This window comes from Leptonychotes weddellii, chromosome 5 (genome assembly GCF_054177405.1).
Source record: "Leptonychotes weddellii isolate Sample4059 chromosome 5, ASM5417740v2, whole genome shotgun sequence".
NCBI classification, from domain to species: Eukaryota; Metazoa; Chordata; class Mammalia; order Carnivora; family Phocidae; genus Leptonychotes; species Leptonychotes weddellii.
The window spans coordinates 69381569-69399119 of record NC_138373.1 but is presented as its reverse complement, the minus strand read 5'-3'; the positions used below and the strand labels follow the sequence as shown (position 1 = coordinate 69399119).

The following is a 17551-nucleotide window of genomic DNA, read 5'->3' as shown; positions in this document are numbered from 1 at the left end:
ACAGTGTGACAGGTGGCCTTGGCCAACCCCAGAGAGGGCCTGGGTGGGGCTGGAAAAGACACCCCCGCCAGACTATGGCCCATCTGTCAGGGGACATGTGTCCAATAGCCCCAGCTTCCGCCCACGGCCCCACTCCACCATGGGAAGCAAGGGCAGCCGATGGACAAAGGGGAGCCTTGGCCTAACCACAGGCTGAGGGTGAAGCCTCCCCGATGCAGGGCCCACACGGTCACCACCATTTCCTCCTAACCCCACACTTGGCTTCACACATACCTACCAGCCACCCCCCGCTTCTTGTTGGCCACACACTACTGCTGACATCGTTATCCCATCTGCACAAGCCTGTCTGCGACAGGCCATTTCTGCATCTCATTCCATCTGTATTGCCTCCCCTCTCTGCACCAGCCCCCCCCAGGGCCATAAGTATACTAAATGGCATCAAGGAAGTAAAGCACCTACCACCTGGCAGAAGGTCAGCAAAGTCTGCTGCTACTGCTATGTTCATAAGGCCATGTTTTAATGAAGGCTATTAGTTTTGAAAAGTAAAAAAAGCTGAGAACCTGCGGGCAGAGCCCCACCCCCGCCCCCCAAGAGGAGACGGACCTGCACATGCTGGGTTTTGGCTCACCAGAGGCCTCTCAGGGGAGTGAGCCCTTCTGACTAGCTCTCCAGTTCACCCTGGCAGGTTGAGACCCCAGGGAGTAAGCCAGCCGTCCTCCACAACCAGCCCTAATCCCGATGGCCTGGGGGCCTCTCTGTCCAGGGACCAGCTAAAGCTATAAACATCTGCAGCAGGAGGAAGAGGCTATTTGTGGACAAGAAACTTCTGCCTGCAGCCTGAGAAGGCAGTGATTGGGCCTGACATCTGAGCTAGAACCACCATTGTCCCTGCAGGGCTCTGAGGCTTCTGGTGAAATCCGACCCCGCCTTCAAGGCCACCACCCCAAGGAGCGGTCCCTGATCCCCACCCAAGTGGGTGTGCCCACTCCCACCTCCAAATCCTGGTGCATAGGGATCTGTGCCTTTCTCGAAGTCTTTGGCCAAAAGTCAATGGAGGGACACCTGGGTGGCTCAGTCGTTAAGCTTCTGCCTTCGGCTCAGGTCATGATCCCAGGGTCCTGGGATCGAGCCCTGCATCGGGCTCCCTGCTCGGCGGGAAGCCTGCTTCTCCCTCTCCCACTCCCCCTGCTTGTGTTCCCTCTCTCGCTGTGTCTCTCTCTGTCAAATAAATAAAATTTTTAATAAATAAATAAATAAATAAATAAATAAATAAAAGTCACTGGAGCTCCTATCTTCCTCTCTCACTAAAATTGGAGCTCTTGAGGACAGAGGACATGTCCCATTCGGCTCCACATCCCACTGCTGCTCACTGAGCACCTCCATGTGCTCTCATCCCTGTGGCAACACTGAAAGGTGAGGTCTTCTTTCCAAGAGCACATGGAAAAGATGTTCAACGTTACTAATCATTAGGGAAATGCAAATCAGAACCACAAGATACCACTTCACACCCACAAGGATAACTATTCAAAAAAAAACCACACACACAAAAAATAACGAGTGTTGGCAAAGACGTGAAGACACTGGAACCGTTGTGCATTGTTGGTAGAACGTAAAATGGAACAGCCCCTGGAAGACGGTTTGACGCTTCCTCAAAAAGTTAAGCACAGTTACCCTATGATCCAGTAATTCCATCTCTAGGTATATACCCAAAAGAATTGAAAGGAGGGACTCAGAGACCTGTCCACCCATGTTCATAGCAGCACCAGTCACAGCAGGGGAGAGGGGGAAACAACCAAGTGTTCACCAAGACCTAAATGGATATATAAAATGTGGTGTATCTGTGCAAAGGGATAGTATTCAGCTATAAAAAGCAACAGAGCCCTCACACAGGCCACAACATGGGTGAACCTTGAGGACCTTGTGCTAAGACAAATACTGTATGACTGCTTCTACCTCCATGAGGTGCCAAGAATAGGCAAATTCGTACAGACAGAACACAGAAGAGAGCCTCCCAGGGGCTGGGGGACAGGGGAGTGGATGGGAGTCAGTGTTTAATGGCTACAGAGTTTCAGTCTGGGATGGATGAGGATGTTCTGGAGACGGATGGTAGTGATGGAAGTGCCACAAGATGAACGAATTTAATGCCACGGAACTGCAACTTCAAAGGGTTAAAATGGTAAACTGTATGTGCTGTCTACCTTCCCACAATAAAATAAACAAATGAATGTAACCAAAACCAAACAAAGGTGGCATTATTAACATTGCTCCCCAGTTCTTCAAATGAGGAACTGAAGCTGAGAAAGGTTAGACCACCAGCCCAAGGCCACACCAGCCCATAGCACAGAGCAAGTTTGAACTGAGGGTCACATCGTCAGGCCTCCAGAAGTATGAAGTCAGTGTTGTAAGCCAGACGGGGGACATGGCAGGATCCAGAAACCACAGGGCGACAGAGCAAAGGGCAGTGGAGGATCCAAGGAACATGGCAGAGGCAGGGAGCAGAAGCTCAGATGAGGCTGCAGGCTGCTGTCCCATCATCTCAGTGACCTGGGCCCAGTCCCCACTCTGCCTCTCCTGAGCTGCATGACTCATCCAAAACAGGGTCCCTTCAGCTCTGACAGTCGTCATCACAGCACCTGCCCAGATCGCCCACCAAAACCACCACAGAGAGTCCCACCTCTAGGCCAGTGCTCACTCTCTTCCCCTTCCCTGAGCACCTCCCTCCTCTACCCTGCTCACGCTCCACCTCCTTCCAGAAAACTTCCAAGATAACCTAGCCCTCTGGGTGACACTATATAACATAAGTCATGAGTTTACTTTCTAAAGTTGTTTCTTCTGTCCCTCTGCTGCCCCGTGAAGTCGTGGAGAACAGAGGCCACAGCCCTCAGCCCCAGCCTGGCTCAGGACAGTGAGACCTTGCTTGCTTAAGAGCTGCCGGATTGCTAGTGGGAACGAGAAGCCTGGGCCACAAGGCACCCAGGGAGACAACAGAGGAAGCAAGGAGAGGAGAAGCAGAGAGAGGGGAGAGAGACCAGGAGAGCTGGGAGATTCAAGAGCATGGCGGGCAGGAAAGAATGGATGCACAGGAAGACAGAGCCAGCTAGCCCTCTTGCAGACAGAACAGAGAAGGCAAGTCGGAGCTGTGAGGGGAGGGAAAGACAGAGTGTGCGGGCAGATGGGGGTGAGAAGTTGCCCCACGCTCACCTCCCCACCACCTGCCCACAGGGCCAGCGGCCAGGCTGGCCAAAGGAGGTCAGAGTGACCAGTGTGGCAGTGCCAGGGTGAGGGTCACAGAGTGACGGGGCAAAAAAATGAAGGCAGCCGTGAGCAGAAGCCAGCTAGCAGCCCCGGCCCCGGGAGCCCATCCACAAGTGTGGGAGGCTCAGCTCAGAAATAACAGGCGCTAATCTGCCCTGTAGCTCGGCATGTTATCTTCATGTCTGCCTGGCCCTCCTCACAGTGCCCCACTCTGGCAGCGCTGGGGCCAGAGCTGGGAGCGGGCCGAATCTCTGTCCTCAAGAGTCTCTAGGTCTAGACTCCCCCTCCTCGGGGCACCCTAGATCAGCCTGCTCTTCTCCCTGTCTGAGGCCTCTTCTTGCCTGCTTGTTCTCAGCTCCCGCCCTGTGTCTCACTGGGCTGGCCCACCTGGAAAACAACCGATGGCCTCTGACCGCGGGAAGTGGGGTGTGTGCAGACCTGGCTCTCAGGGGCCCAGGATGGGGCCGGGGCACTGGAGGATGGCAAGAGTGGGTCCCCCAAGGGAAGATGAGAAGATGGAGGAGAGGAGCCGGAGCGAGACGAGGTCTGAGTCAGCTTGGCAGCTTGTCCCTCTTCCTCCACCTCCCAGGGTCCCATCCCACACACGGGGCTGAGCTCAGAGCTATATATACCTCCCAGCTGGACGGCAGCCCCTGCCGAGGGCCCCTTCACCAACTCCGTGAGCGGTCCTGCCCTGGCTCAGCCCCCACGCCTGGTAAGAAGAGATGGGGATAAGCCAGCGTCTGGACCCCAGCAGGATCTGTACTCACGGAGGACAGGTGCTGTGGGGGCCGGGTGAGTCATCAGACACTGGGGAGCAGCCTCCAGTGCCCCTGCCCTGTGCCTGACCCACCTGGAGCCCGGGCCAAGCATGAGACGGGGGCAGGGAGCAGAGGTGCAGGCGGGGCAGCAGGCTTCACAAAGGCCATTCAGGGTGATGGGGGAGCACTGTGCTTGGGGGCAGGGAAACCGCTTCTAGCCTTTGCTCTCCCACTTACTACCTGAGAGACTCTGGGAGAAACTCTTGGCTTCTCTGAGCTTCTATCTCTGCATCTGCAACCAGCGGTTACAATTTCTCCCTCCTCCCTTGAAAAGATCCAAGAAATAAAGATGTCAGAGGCCACTGACCACTCCTGTCTTCCTCGGCATAATTAAGAGGCTCCTGGCCCTGGCCCCCCTCCCCTCTCTTCCTCCCAGGTCCACCCCTGATGTCAGCATTGGTGGTTCAGTGGTAGAATTCTCGCCTGCCAGGTCCACCCCTGTGTGATCCCCCCACCCTTTACCCCTCCCTGTCTCTCTGCGCAGGAGGAGAGCCACAAACGGGACAACAATATGGCCAGGACAGTTTGCCAAACACCGTTTTCATCGTGCTTCCCCCCACCACTCAACAGCTCCCCTTGGGCCAAACAGAAGTTCACTCCAAGGCCTGCCAGAGGTCTGCAGGCTTGCACTGCCCAAACGGACTCAGTCACAATTGTCTGCTGACCGACAACAAAGTCTCTTCACCCAATTCCTTTACATGTGAAGTGGGGAGAGAAATATCTACCCATAACAACTACATAAAACTATGCAACCCCCACCAAATGTCTACCGCCAGGCGAATGGATAAACAAAATGTGGTCTAGCCATACCATGGAATGTTATGCAGGCTGCAAAAGGAAGTTCGGCCTTGGGCTACAACATGGAGGACCCTTGAGAACATGATGCTAAGTGAACTAAGGCCGTCACAACAGGGCGGACAGTCTGATGTCACTTGTATGAGGTCCCTAGAGTAGTCACGTCCACAGAGACAGAAAACAGAGTGGTGGTGGTCAGGGGCCAGGAGAAGGAGGCAACAGGAGTCAGTGCCGAGTGGGTATGGAGCCTCAGGAAGATGAAGAAGTTCTGGAGAAGGATGGTGCTGGTGGCTGCACCACAGCGTGAATAGTCCTTTATGCCCCCAAACTGTACACTTAAAAATGGTGAAAAGGGTAAATTTTATGTACTGTGTATTTTATCACACACTCACAAAAAGAGACATCTCAGCATTCAAAGTCCGGTCCACAGTGGCACTCCAATAAATGTCTGCTGATTCTGCCACGTTCTGCCATCTCCATGCCCCACCCCCCCCACCAGATACCTGCAGCACCCTCAGCTCTCTCCTGCTGAATGCCCCCTGGCCACATGTGTTTGCCAGAAAATCTGTTCCTTCAAGCACAAAGATATATCCTGCCAAGTATCCTTCAGTATCCTGAAGACACATCATGGCTTCCCAGCAAGAGACCTGGACAGCTCTCAAGGTTTGTCCTGCGCTCCACCCCTTCTCACCTTCACACCTCAGCTCTGCATCAACACCCACCCCACTCTCCACCAAAGTAGTAGAAAGAACCAAAGATACCAGTTCTCCATTCCTCTCCAGCTCCATGGGAATAACCTATGTAGAGCACTTGATCCCACACCTGGTGCGCTCCATACATGTCAGCAGTCTCTTCCACGAAGCTTCCATAGGGGCCAGAAGTAAGAAGCAAACACCAGAGCAGGAAATGGTTAGAGCAAGAGCAGTATAGGGGGCCGACCCAGGGCACGGAGGCCCACAGAAATCAGAGAGACTCTGTGCGGACCCAGCAAAGCCACAGCCATGGGGCTGGTGAGGAGAGATGCACAGTTATAACTGGTGCCTGAGGATGAGACCCAGGGTCCAACTAGCACGGACCTTGCTCCCCCAACAAATAAAAGAACGAGAGGAATCACTGTGGCCTTGTAGGGAAGGCTGCAGGTAAAGGATGAGTGCCAGGGCCTGTGAGAGCCCCGTGGGTCCCCAAGGTGGTAACAAATTGGACATGTGCTCCGTCTAGCTGAACTAAGTTGAAGAGTGTCCACCCAGAACCTCAGAATGTGTCCTTATTTGGAAATAGGACCTTTACAGTTGTACTAAGATGAGGTCACGCTGGATTAGGTGTGACTACTATCCTTATAAGAACAGGAGAGGACACATAGGGAAGATGGCCATGTGACAAGAGAGTGACAGCAGAGTCACAGATTGGAGTGATGCAGCTACAAGCCAAGGAAGGCCCCGGCTTGCGAGCAACCACCAGAAGCTAAGAGAGAGACTGAAACAGACCCTCCCTCAGAGCCCCCAAAAGACACCAACCTTAAAGACACCTTGACTCCAGACTTCTCAGCTGTGAGAAAATACACTGCTGCCGTGTGAAGCCACCACTGGTGGTCATTTCCTACAGCAGCCCTCGGAGACGAATACGGCCAGCCCCCACGAGCCCCTCATACAGCGCCCTTTAGACAGCTGACAAGGTCTCTGTCTTGGGGAGCTGAGTGGGAACCAGCGCTGCATGGAGGAGAGAGAACCCGAATGGAAACCCCTGGGGGTGGGCACGTGGCCTGGAGCCATCTTGTTGGGAGCCAGGTCAGGGCCCTCTGTTGTCAGGAGCACCCGCCAGTTACAGAAACCCTCCCGGTACCTGCCCAAGCCCGGTGTTTCAAGCTGGGGGGTCCCGGGAATGGAAGCCTGACCGGGGCTTTCCAATAGCTATTCAGTTTTTGGTTTTGTTCCACTTTTCCCACACACCCTCTCTTCCATCCAAAGGTCAGCACAGCCCCAGGCAGACAGCTTTGTTCTTCCCACATGGCTACTGGACATAAAGTATCTCTGTATGTTCCCCCATTCTCAGCCACTCCCAAAGATCAAGCCTTTCCAGATGGCTCTGAGCTGGAGGGGACCTTTCCTGAGTGAAGGTCTACAGAACTCTGCTGGACTCTCTCCTGGGACACTCCACACCTGCCCTGTAGCACGTTCTACGTGTGTTCACCTCCCCTACCCCCACCATATTGTGAGCAGGGGCCAGAGCTTCCCCACCTCGGCCTGGCTCACGACTGAGTGTGTGCGCAAATGAGGGGAATGAGGCCAGTAACCACCTCCCTAACCTCCCTTCACAGCCAAGGGTGGGGAGCAGGGAACTGATGAGGCATTTGCCTGGAAGGCAGCTTATGGGACTCTCCCAGTCTGCTCTCGGGGGATGGGGGGTGTTCTTCCCTTTCCCAAGTCTTCTACTACCACAGCTTCTCACCCTCTCAAAGGCTTCTCCTCACATGCCTTCCCATCCCTTGGGAACTCAGGACAGAAGGAAGCAGCATCCACCCGATAAATGCCCCCGTGGTCGTTCCCACTTCCATTACTTGGAGAACCCAAGGGTGCTGTGCCCACCCCATGCCTGGGCCTTATTTCCAGAACTGAACCATGAGGGCAGGGGCCTGCCACCCCACCCCAACAGGCTCCTTACCGTACATCTTGCCCTCGTCTGACAGGATGATCTTGCGCCGGCCACAAGGCGGGTAGATGGCCAGGGCCTCCTGGAAGCTCTGCTCAATGTCCGGACTCCACACACCCTCCGCGTCATTGTCAATGGGCTTGTCCAACGCCTGACTGCCCCCAGAGACGTTGCTCCCCTCAGGGGAGTTAGGAGGGCTCCACTCGTTGGAGGTAATGGTGCCGGCCTTGCCCTCCAAGGCTCCGCTTGGAGGAGCGCCCGTTGGACCTGTTTGGGCAGAAACCACAGCATTGGAGGAAGAACTATGTGGCCGTGGGCCAGGGCGTCCCGGGGAATGCCAAGCCCTAGAATCAGTTGCTCTTCCTTGCTTGGCCATCCATAGCACAGGTGGTGTCAGGCCAGGGACCCAGAGGATAAAGAGTGACGTGAAAGGTCTGGGAGGATCAGGAGGCCTGGAATCTAGGGCAGGTCATTTCCCCTCTGTAGACCCCAGCTTCCCACCCTGTCAAATGAGCACAATGGCCTAGGCACTCTCTGAGCATAGCTCTAAGAATCCAAGACAGGGCTGAGAAGTAGGAGACAGGGACCAAGGACTAACAGATGTTCTGACATCAAATCAACAAGGGGCAAAAAGGATGTAAATTATTGTGCACTATTGGTAGAAATGTAAAATAGTAACCACTACAGAAAACAGTCGGAAGGTTCCTCAAAGAATTAAACAGAAAACTACCATATGATCCAACAATTCCACTTCTGGGTATATATCCAAAAAATCTGAAAGCAGGGTCCTGAAGAGATATTTGTACACCCATGTTCATAGCAGCCTTATTAACAATAACCAAGAGGTGGAAGCAGACCAAGTGTCCATGGACAGATGAATGGATAAACCAAATGTGGTATATACACAAGAGGGAATATTATTCAGCCTTAAAAAAGAAGAACAGCCTTACAGTGTGGATGAACCTTGTGGACATTATGCTGAGTGAAAAAAGCCAACCACAGAAAGACAAATGCTGTATGATTCCACTTATAAGAGGTATCTAAAGTAGTCAAAATCATAGACAGAAAGTAAAATGCTGGTTCCCACGGGCTGGGGGGGGGGAGGAAGTGGGGAGTTGTTGTTTAATCAGTATACAGTTTCAATTTTGCAAGATGAAAAATTTCTGGAGATCTGTTGCACAGCAACATGAATATAACTTTTAACACTACCAAACTAACACACTCAAAAATGGTTAAGATGATAAATCTTATGTTTTTTACTACAATTAAAATTTTATATTAAAAAAAAAAGGGATACAAAATAAAACGCAGTTCATCATTCTCCTATTCCATCCTCAGCTTGGGCTCTTTTCAAAGGAAGATTTTGGCCCTGGAAGATTGTCACATATCAGGGCTATAGCACGGTTGATTTGCTGGTGTCTCCAGAAGCTGACAACACAACCCTGCCCTTTGCCACTAGCCCAAACACAGGGCTGGGAGTCTAAGTGCCTGCAGCTTGGCCAAGTTCCTTGGAACTTCTAGTCCCTCCTAGGTTGTACCCCCCCACCCCTCACTCAGCTCCTCCTTTTCCTTCACTGTGGACGTTGACCATACTCACCCTCGTACCCACCTCTTTGTGAGGAACTGTGGGATATTTGGGGCTTCATGTATGGAGAAGGAAAAGAAAGTGAGGAATGCTCTGGGAAAGTCTTAGAGCATCCTGGAGGTGAGAACTATTGCTATCTCTCTCTCTCTAAAATAAATAAAATCTTAAAAAAAAACAACCTTTAACTTTAATGGCAGTAAAGTAGATGACTTGAAAATTCTCACTCTCTAAAAGAAATTTAGAAATGATAAATAAAATATAACAAATATAATACTTTTAAATGTACAGCTGTCTTCAGAAGAAACATCTAGAGGCCCAAAATGAAAGAACTCTAAATTAAAGGAAGAAGTAAATGAGCCATTACTACAATTGCCCTGGGAGGCAAGGGGGGAGAAGTTGACCTTAGTAATGAAGCCAATGAGTTTTAATGACCACTCAGATGACAGCTTAGACCTGACAGATACAGGGAGGTTGGAACTTGGAACCATACCTCAATCCTCAGATAAAAGGAAGAATACTGACAAAATATGACCAGGAAGATTATTTGTCTTGGCCTAAGTCCTAGGTAAAAAAGAAAGAAAAGAAAAAGGAGAAGAGAACTGTCTTTCCTAAATATTTGTAACCAAAGGCCTGCCTTGACCTTAAGTGGATTTGAAATTTGAATTTTACATTACTCAGGAATTCACAGCCAATTCATAAAAATAAATAGTGGTCCATGGCTGAAAAATCTCTGACAGTCTTAACCCATATTGCAGAGAATTCCTAAAGATAAAGCCTTGCTAAAAAAAGATCTCAAAATCCAAAGTTGCAACATATAAGAAAGAGGAAACAATCTACGGTGATCAAGATTCAACAGGATTAGAGCCCCAAGAACTAGAGATAACTGAACTATCAGATAAAAACTATTACAGAATGGTATTTAAAATAATTATTAACTTAAACAAAGAATTGGAAACATGAGAAAGAATTAGACACTATCAAAAAACACAAAGCAGACTAGAAAAAGAACCAAACAGGACATTTAGAAATGAACATTTTAGTCACTGGAGTTAAAACCCAACGGTTTCACTGAGATTAATAGCATATTAGACACAGCTAAAGAAAGAATTAACAACCTGGAGGACAGATCTGAAGATATTACTCAGAAATGTATTTTTTTTTAAATGATAAAGAGCAAGGAGAACAAAATAAGGCAGTTCAACATACCTCCAATTAGCATTCCTGAAGGACAGAATACAGAAAATGAAGTAGAACAACATTTGAAAAGATAATGGCAAGGAAATTTTCCAGAAATAATGAAATACATGAATCCCCCAATTAAGGAACCATACTGAATCCTAACGAGGAAAAATTCAAATAAAATCAACACGCATTGTAAGGACATTGCAGAATACCAAAAACAAAGAATAGATCTTAAAAGCATCAAGAGTAAAAAAAAAGACAAATTACCTACAAAGGAAGGACTATGACATTAACTGTATATACGGACAGTGGACTTCTAACAGTAGCACTAGAAGACCCAAGGTTACGTCTCCAAACTGTTGAGAGAAAAATAACTGTTAACCTAAAATTAAAAGCCCAACCAAAATATCACTCAAGAGTGAACATTAAATAAAGGCATTTTCAGATGAAGATGGAGAGAATTTACTACTAACACACCCTCACTAAAAAAGAAAAAAAAAAAAAAACAGGACAGGAGGGATTTTTGTAAAAGGAACTTCTAGGAATAGAAGGCATTACACACGTGAAGAGAGGTGAACAACGTGGTGATAAAAATAAAAGTGAATCTAAACAATATTAACTCTATAAAAACAATAACAACAATGATCATGACTAAGTCTGGTCATGCAATACCCACTCGTGCATGCATGCACATGCAAGGAAAACCATGTTTCTGAACTATAATATCGGAAGATGCATTTGATGAAACTCAAGACCCAGTCACAACAAAAATGCTTAGCAAACTCTAAAAAACAAACTTTCTTAATGTGACAGAATATATCTTCCCAAACCCACTGTGATGTTATGATTTATAAGAAATGTGTATTTGGTCTTTGCCCTGGTTTCTAGCACAGAGCTCCTAAATTACTAAAACCCTTGGAATTGCCAAGTGATGAGAGCGATAAAGGTGTCTTATGTGAATGTGGTGACTTTTGGAATACAGCTAAGGATGAGGGCTGGTGGCCAGGAGAACCAACCATGTAATTAGAGGGTTGGAACCTTCAGTCCCACCCCACCAGCTCCCCTCCCAAAAAATCCAGGGAAGGGAGAGGGACTAGAGGTTAAATTAATTGCCAATAGCCAGTGATTTAATCAATTGTGCCTATGTAATGAAGCCGCCATAAAAACCCAAAAAGGAGAGGGTTCAGAGAGCTGGTGAGCCGGTGAACACATGGAGATTTGGAACGACTGGTACATACTTGCTGAGGTCACAGAAGTTCCACGCCCTTCCCCCAACCCTGCCCTATGCATCTCTTCCATCTGGCTATTTCTGAGTTATATCTTTTCATAATCAACCAGTAATCTAGTAAGTAAAGTGTTTCTCTGAATTCTATGAGCCACTCTAGCAAATCAATTGAACCCAAGGAGAGATCATTGGAACCTCCAATCTTGCCACTGGTGTCTGGGGTTGGCGGACAGTCTTGTAGGACTAAGCCCTTAACCTGTGGGATATGACTACCTCCAGGTAGACACTTCAGAAGTGAACTGAATTGTAGGACACCGGGCTGGTCCTGGAGACTCATTGGTTGGTGTGAGAACATCCTTCACCCCACACCCCAACCCCACTCTCACACCCACGTTGGAATTGGTGACCAGAACTTTCACCTGCACAGCTCTTACTGATTAAACACTAGAAGCATTACATTTAAAGTCAGAAATAAGATAAAGAATGCCCACTTTCAACATTTATACTCACACTGTAAAGTCTGGTTCTGCCAAGAACTTAACTAACACAGTCCTAGCCAACACAGTAGGATAAGAAAAAGATGTGAAGAATGGAAGAAAAGAAGTAAACTGTCTTTGTAAGGAATTATGATAGAAGACTGAAAGGATTTGACAAATTACAATTACATTCTCTTATACCAGAAATAAGGTATCAGACAATACAATTTTTTAAAATATTGCATTTAGAAACCAAAGTCATAATTTACCTGTTGATTAACAATAAATGAGGCCTTTACAAAGAAAACTGTTAACTGTTTTGAAAGACATAAAATATCTAAATAAAAGGAGAGGAAACTGTGTTCATGGGTGGGAAAATATCATAAAGATGTTGAATCTCTACCAAAAAATCATAAATTCAATGAAATTATGATTAAAAATCCCAGAAGGTCTTCCACAGAACTTAACAAGCTGATTTTCAAAATATGAGGAAGAACAAAGACCATTCTCAAGTTGTCTTAATTCATTGTCTTCACTCTTCCTTTCTTCTCTTTGGCCTTCTCTAAGTGTTTTCTTAAGGGCTCTGTCCTGACCTCTCCTTTTAAACCCCCATACATAACTCCTGGGGGATCCCCACCCATGGCTTACACTCCCACTGCATATTTTTGATTCCCAAATCTGTATGTCCTTCCTGAGTTTAGCTACATATGGCAACTGCTTACCAGGCAGCTCCAATCAGACTTCTCCAAAGCTCCTCAAATTCAGCATGTCCAAAATCAAATTTTCAGCTGGCCACTGAGTCCTGAAATGACACCACCAACCGCCCAGAGGCCAGAAACCTAAGAGTATATTCTGACTTTTCCCTCTTATCTCCCATAAATAACTAACAACCACATCCTATCTCCTGAAAGTCTCCTTGAAACCACATCTCCTTCTAGCTCAGAGCCCTAATCCAAGCTTCTGCTAGTGCTCACCCGGGTGACTGTGCCAACCCCATGTAGACTGCATGATCTTTCAGCAGCCACAATGAGTTTTCTGCAATACAAATGTGATCATGTGATTCCTCTACTTAAAATCTTTCAATGGCTTTCCCATGACCTTAGATAAAATGACGTGCCCCATAATAGGATTTTATAAGGCCCTTCATCAGCTGATTCCTGCTCTCCTGCCATACCTTCCATGCATCTGCACCATCCTTTACACTCCCTTCTTTGTACTCCCAACCCCCAAACTCCATTATCCAAATGATACCTCCGACATGCTAAGCTCATTCTCCACACCTGGAAGTGCAGCCTACAGCGTTCCTCCCCATCCTTTCACCTAACTCCTACTCATCTTTAAGGTCCAGCCAAAATTCACTTTCTCTGGGAGGATGACCCAGACCTCAAGTCTGGATTAGGCACCCTCCTCTGTCCTCCTACAGATCCCCATGCTTTCCATATCTGAGCTCCCAGCCCCCAGGAATGATTGACATCCTTCACCGTACCTCAGATTCCATGAGGGTGGGGATAGCTGTCTTTCTCTACTAAGTCCTTAGCACCCTACACAATGCTGGGGAACAAGAGAATGAACAAATGAGTGGATATTTGCTAAGTGTCCTTTGTGAAATAATGATTTCTCTGTGGGGAGAATGAACTGTTCCATGTTTAGTGTCAGGAAACCAAAGAAAATATCAGTAAATGTCTGGACTTTGGCACACCAGAGAGAGAGTTTGAGTTTTTGGAGGTTTGTAACATAAAAGTGTGATGTCTGGGAGTCAAGAGACTGGTTCTGGTTCCAGTGTCACACGCAATCCTGACCATGGTCAAATTCGTCCATTTCTTAGATTGGGATCTAAGATCCTTTCTGTCCTACAGTGTCTGTGGCTCACACTCCCTGCCCAGACCCTCCACTTCCTCTGGAAGCTCTCCTAAGTAGCCTTTAGACATACCACACAGACTTTCATCTGGGGCTTTGTTCAAAGAAGGCTGGAGAACTGATCTGCCATGGAGAGATGTCCCATATGCTGATCAACAAGATCAGATGTTAACTAGTACAGGGCCTGACACACAGTCAGTGCTCAGTAAGAGCTATATTAATTGTCACCATCATTGCCTATAAATAACGCCTCACGTGGAAGGTCTAAAGTTCTAAATGGACCTAATAGGCACATATATCTTAAGCCTTAATGCCTAATATTGATTAATGTTAACTAATTAATAACATTAATACTTAAGGTCTTGTATGTCCTGGCTTTAGCCTAGATTCTGAGACCTGGCACTAAACACAGATGAATACTCCAAGCCAGGCAGAGGGTGATATGGAGGCCAGAAAGGAGGGAAGGAAAGGAGGGAGGCCCAATGTCCCTGATACTATATGAACCCTTCTGAGGACTAGAGTCTCTGGGCCCTTCCTTCACCCGAGCTGAGCTAGATTGGCTGGTTGAAGTAAGCACCTTCGGTCCCTGTAGAAGTCACACCCAGGGCAACCCAGCAGAACACCAGACCTGGGGAGAACCAGAGATTCATGTCAGACGCTGGCCCACGAGTGAGGTCTCTGAGGACCTGTACTTCGTGTTCCCAAGACTGGGTCCGTCCCAGGAGCAGCAGGGGATCACGCAAGGCCCCAGGCCTCAGGATTTGCTACTGAAGTGGGGTTGCTCCCAGCCCTGAGTGGCCCTGCTGCCCCCAGGCCATAGCTCTCAGTGGCTGGCCTCTCCCAGCCTTACCGCCCACGGCCCCAGGCCTGGCAGCTGCCTCCCCTCACTAGGCAAACCTCCCACACAGCCTAGGCCCTGCAGCTAGCAGAACGGAGGGTAAGCCAACACCAGCCCAGAGAAAGATGCGCACTCCTCCTACTTCCCCAAACCTCCACGCTGACCCCCGTGGGCCTGCCAGGACGAGAGCGGGAGGGGAAGACAGATGGCCCAGTTATGCCTGGGCCATGTGCCATGAACAGAGGAATAAAAATAATCCTTGGCTTGGTTTCCAGGGCCTGGCTTGGAGGCCTCTGGTTCTGCCCCCAGCCCCACCCAAAAGCCCACCAGATGGCCCACCCAATGCAAACTCCAGGCTCAAACAACACTCAGCTCCACCCTAGGGTCCACAGATGCCAGTTACTCAGGAATTTTCAGGAGAATTAGAACTTATAGGCATTTATTAAGATTTTTTTAATAATGAGAATAAACTCCTCAAAAACACTTCCAGGACAGGAAGGGAATCATGATCCTCAGGTTATAAAATGAAGAAACCAAGGTTCAGGGAGGGCAAATAACTTGCCCTGAGAAAGTGGCAGAACCAGACCTCATCCCCTCTAATCCCATCCCCTGCCTGGTCTAGAGTTGCATCCTCAGGATTTCCATCTCCTGCTCCCAAAGCCCACCACTTCTGGACCCTTCCATGGCCATCAGTGATCACTAAGCTCCACCCTTCTCCTGCTGGCTGGTAGAATCCCCAAGATGCAACTCAACACAGGATAGTGCCTGGTCTGTGTTCACCTGTTTCCCCCACTGGATTGTGAGCTACCTGAGCAAACGATTATTTCTTAGCACCTGCCCCAACTCTCCTGGCTCAATATCAGGAATTTAGACAGATGTCATCCTACTTTACATAGTATCAATTATCCCACTGATTCCCTTTCCTCCATCAAGAACAAATCTACCACTCATTTCCTTTTATCACAAAATCTTTTAACTTGTTGAGGGTCAACACATGTTATAACTTCCTCCCTGTGCTCCTGACCCCAAATCAGATGGACTGAAACTCAGAAAGTTTGTAAGACCCGCCTGTTGTCATCCAGCATTAGGCAGAGACAATTCAGAAGGGGCCTGAGTCTCCTGCCCCTCCTCTCCCGGCTCAGATTCCAAGAGCTCTGGGATCCAGGCTAAAGGTTCCAACTATATCAGGCTCCTCATAACCTGTGGGCCCTAACATGACCTGTGATGCCTCAGCATCTGATGCTTCTTCCCTGGGGCCCTTGGAAAGAACAACCACCTTCATCCCAACGACTCCTTAACTGAGAAGCTGGGAGGAAAGAAAAAAACAGGATTTCCTTCCAGGGGACCCATTCTAATCTTCCACTGTATTGAGTCTCAGAGGTATAAAGAACAGGAGTCCTTCTTCAGGCTGGTGGCCTTATCTGCAAGGCTTGGTTACCAAGGCCAGTGGAGTTATGTCTCTGCACCCCAGGTGCTTTGCCCAATCCAACATAGTTGTGGTTACAAGAGCATCTACGTTGGATGGAATGTGGCTCTCCCATATCAATACATTTTTGAGTGGAGATGAAAATGGCCCCTCCCATCATTACCTTGGTCATTCCCACTGGACTAGACTCTGGAGCCTGGGCCCAACCATCAAGTGCCAAAAGGTGCTGTACACACTAAAGCACAAGTACAAGATACAGACCTCTGTGCAAACTCCCTGATTTGGGGGGCCGGGATATGTCTCTAAGCCTTCACTGTCCTGACCCCATTTCTTAATAAAAACAGGAGGGGAAATCAGGAACAGCAGACCCCAAACTCATTCCCACTCTTCCCTTCAGCCCCCTTGGTTTCCTCAGCAGCCCCTGGACCCCGAGTTCACTCACACTGTTTTCCTGCTTAGGGTGGACCTCCTTCTTTCCTGACACCAGTGCATTAACAAACATCTGCTGAGGGTGGGAGAAGTAGGGGGAGGTCTTTCAACCACAAGCTGAGTAAGGCCTGAGGATCTGATGTGTAACACGGGGACTATAGCTGGTAACACTGTATTGTGTAACTGAAAGTTGCTGAGAGTAGAACTTAAATGTTCTCACCAAAAAGAAAGATGTGAAATGGCAGACGTGTTCATTAACTAGATGGGGGGATCCTTTCACAATGTGTATGCATACCAAATCCCCACAATGCATACTTAAGATATCATACAATTTTCATTTCATTTCATTTCATGGACCTCAATAAAAATGAAATTAAAAAAAAAAAAGAAAACTATTTTTAAAAAACCATCTGAGTACCTATTCTTGGCCTAAACTCTGGAGAAAGGGGTTCGGGCCCTCAGGCTTAGACCTTAGACAGGCCACAGGAGGCTAAGTGCTACAGAGTGTGAGTGGCTTCGGTGGAAGCAGGCACAAAGCACGCAGCTCGAGCTGGGGCCTGCCTCTGCCCGGAAGGGCTTCCTGGCCCGGGCCACAAAGGCCTCAGGTGTCTACCATGTGCTGCCTGAACTGCTCACTGGGCTGCCTGAGAGGTCTCTGTCCTCAACCCTAAGTTGATGTCTTCTTTGCCATCAACAGCCAGGGATGCTTGAGGATCAGGTCCAATTTACATCCCCCAAGGTGCCTAGAAGACCGGCCGCTTCGTTGTAACTGAGGAGGCTGGGAGACAGAAGAAGGAAGAGAAGAGAACCCACCCTCCAGGCAAGGGCAGGGTCACAGTGGGGAGGCCCACTTCCCCAACACACAGTGCTGCCTCCCCTCCTAGTGCACGGCCCCCGTGTACTGGGCAGATGACCTGCTAGACAGGTTCAGGTGGCCCAGCACTCGTGGGAGGGAGGCCTAGCTGTGAAGGAAGTACCAACAAGACACTGAGGGACAGACATTCTGCTCACCAAAG

The 17551-nt window shown here is 48.7% G+C and overlaps 1 protein-coding gene across 6 annotated transcripts in view; it reads right to left on the bottom strand.

Moving 5' to 3' along the window:
• TEAD4 (TEA domain transcription factor 4) overlaps positions 1-17551 on the bottom strand; it is a 67137-nt gene that overhangs the window by 33137 nt on the left and 16449 nt on the right. For all 6 annotated transcript variants that reach the window (XM_081821040.1, XM_081821039.1, XM_081821045.1 and 3 more), the window contains exon 2: positions 7530-7784. In XM_081821040.1, the coding sequence (XP_081677166.1) occupies positions 7530-7784 (255 nt within the window). The remainder of the gene's footprint in view (positions 1-7529; positions 7785-17551) is intronic.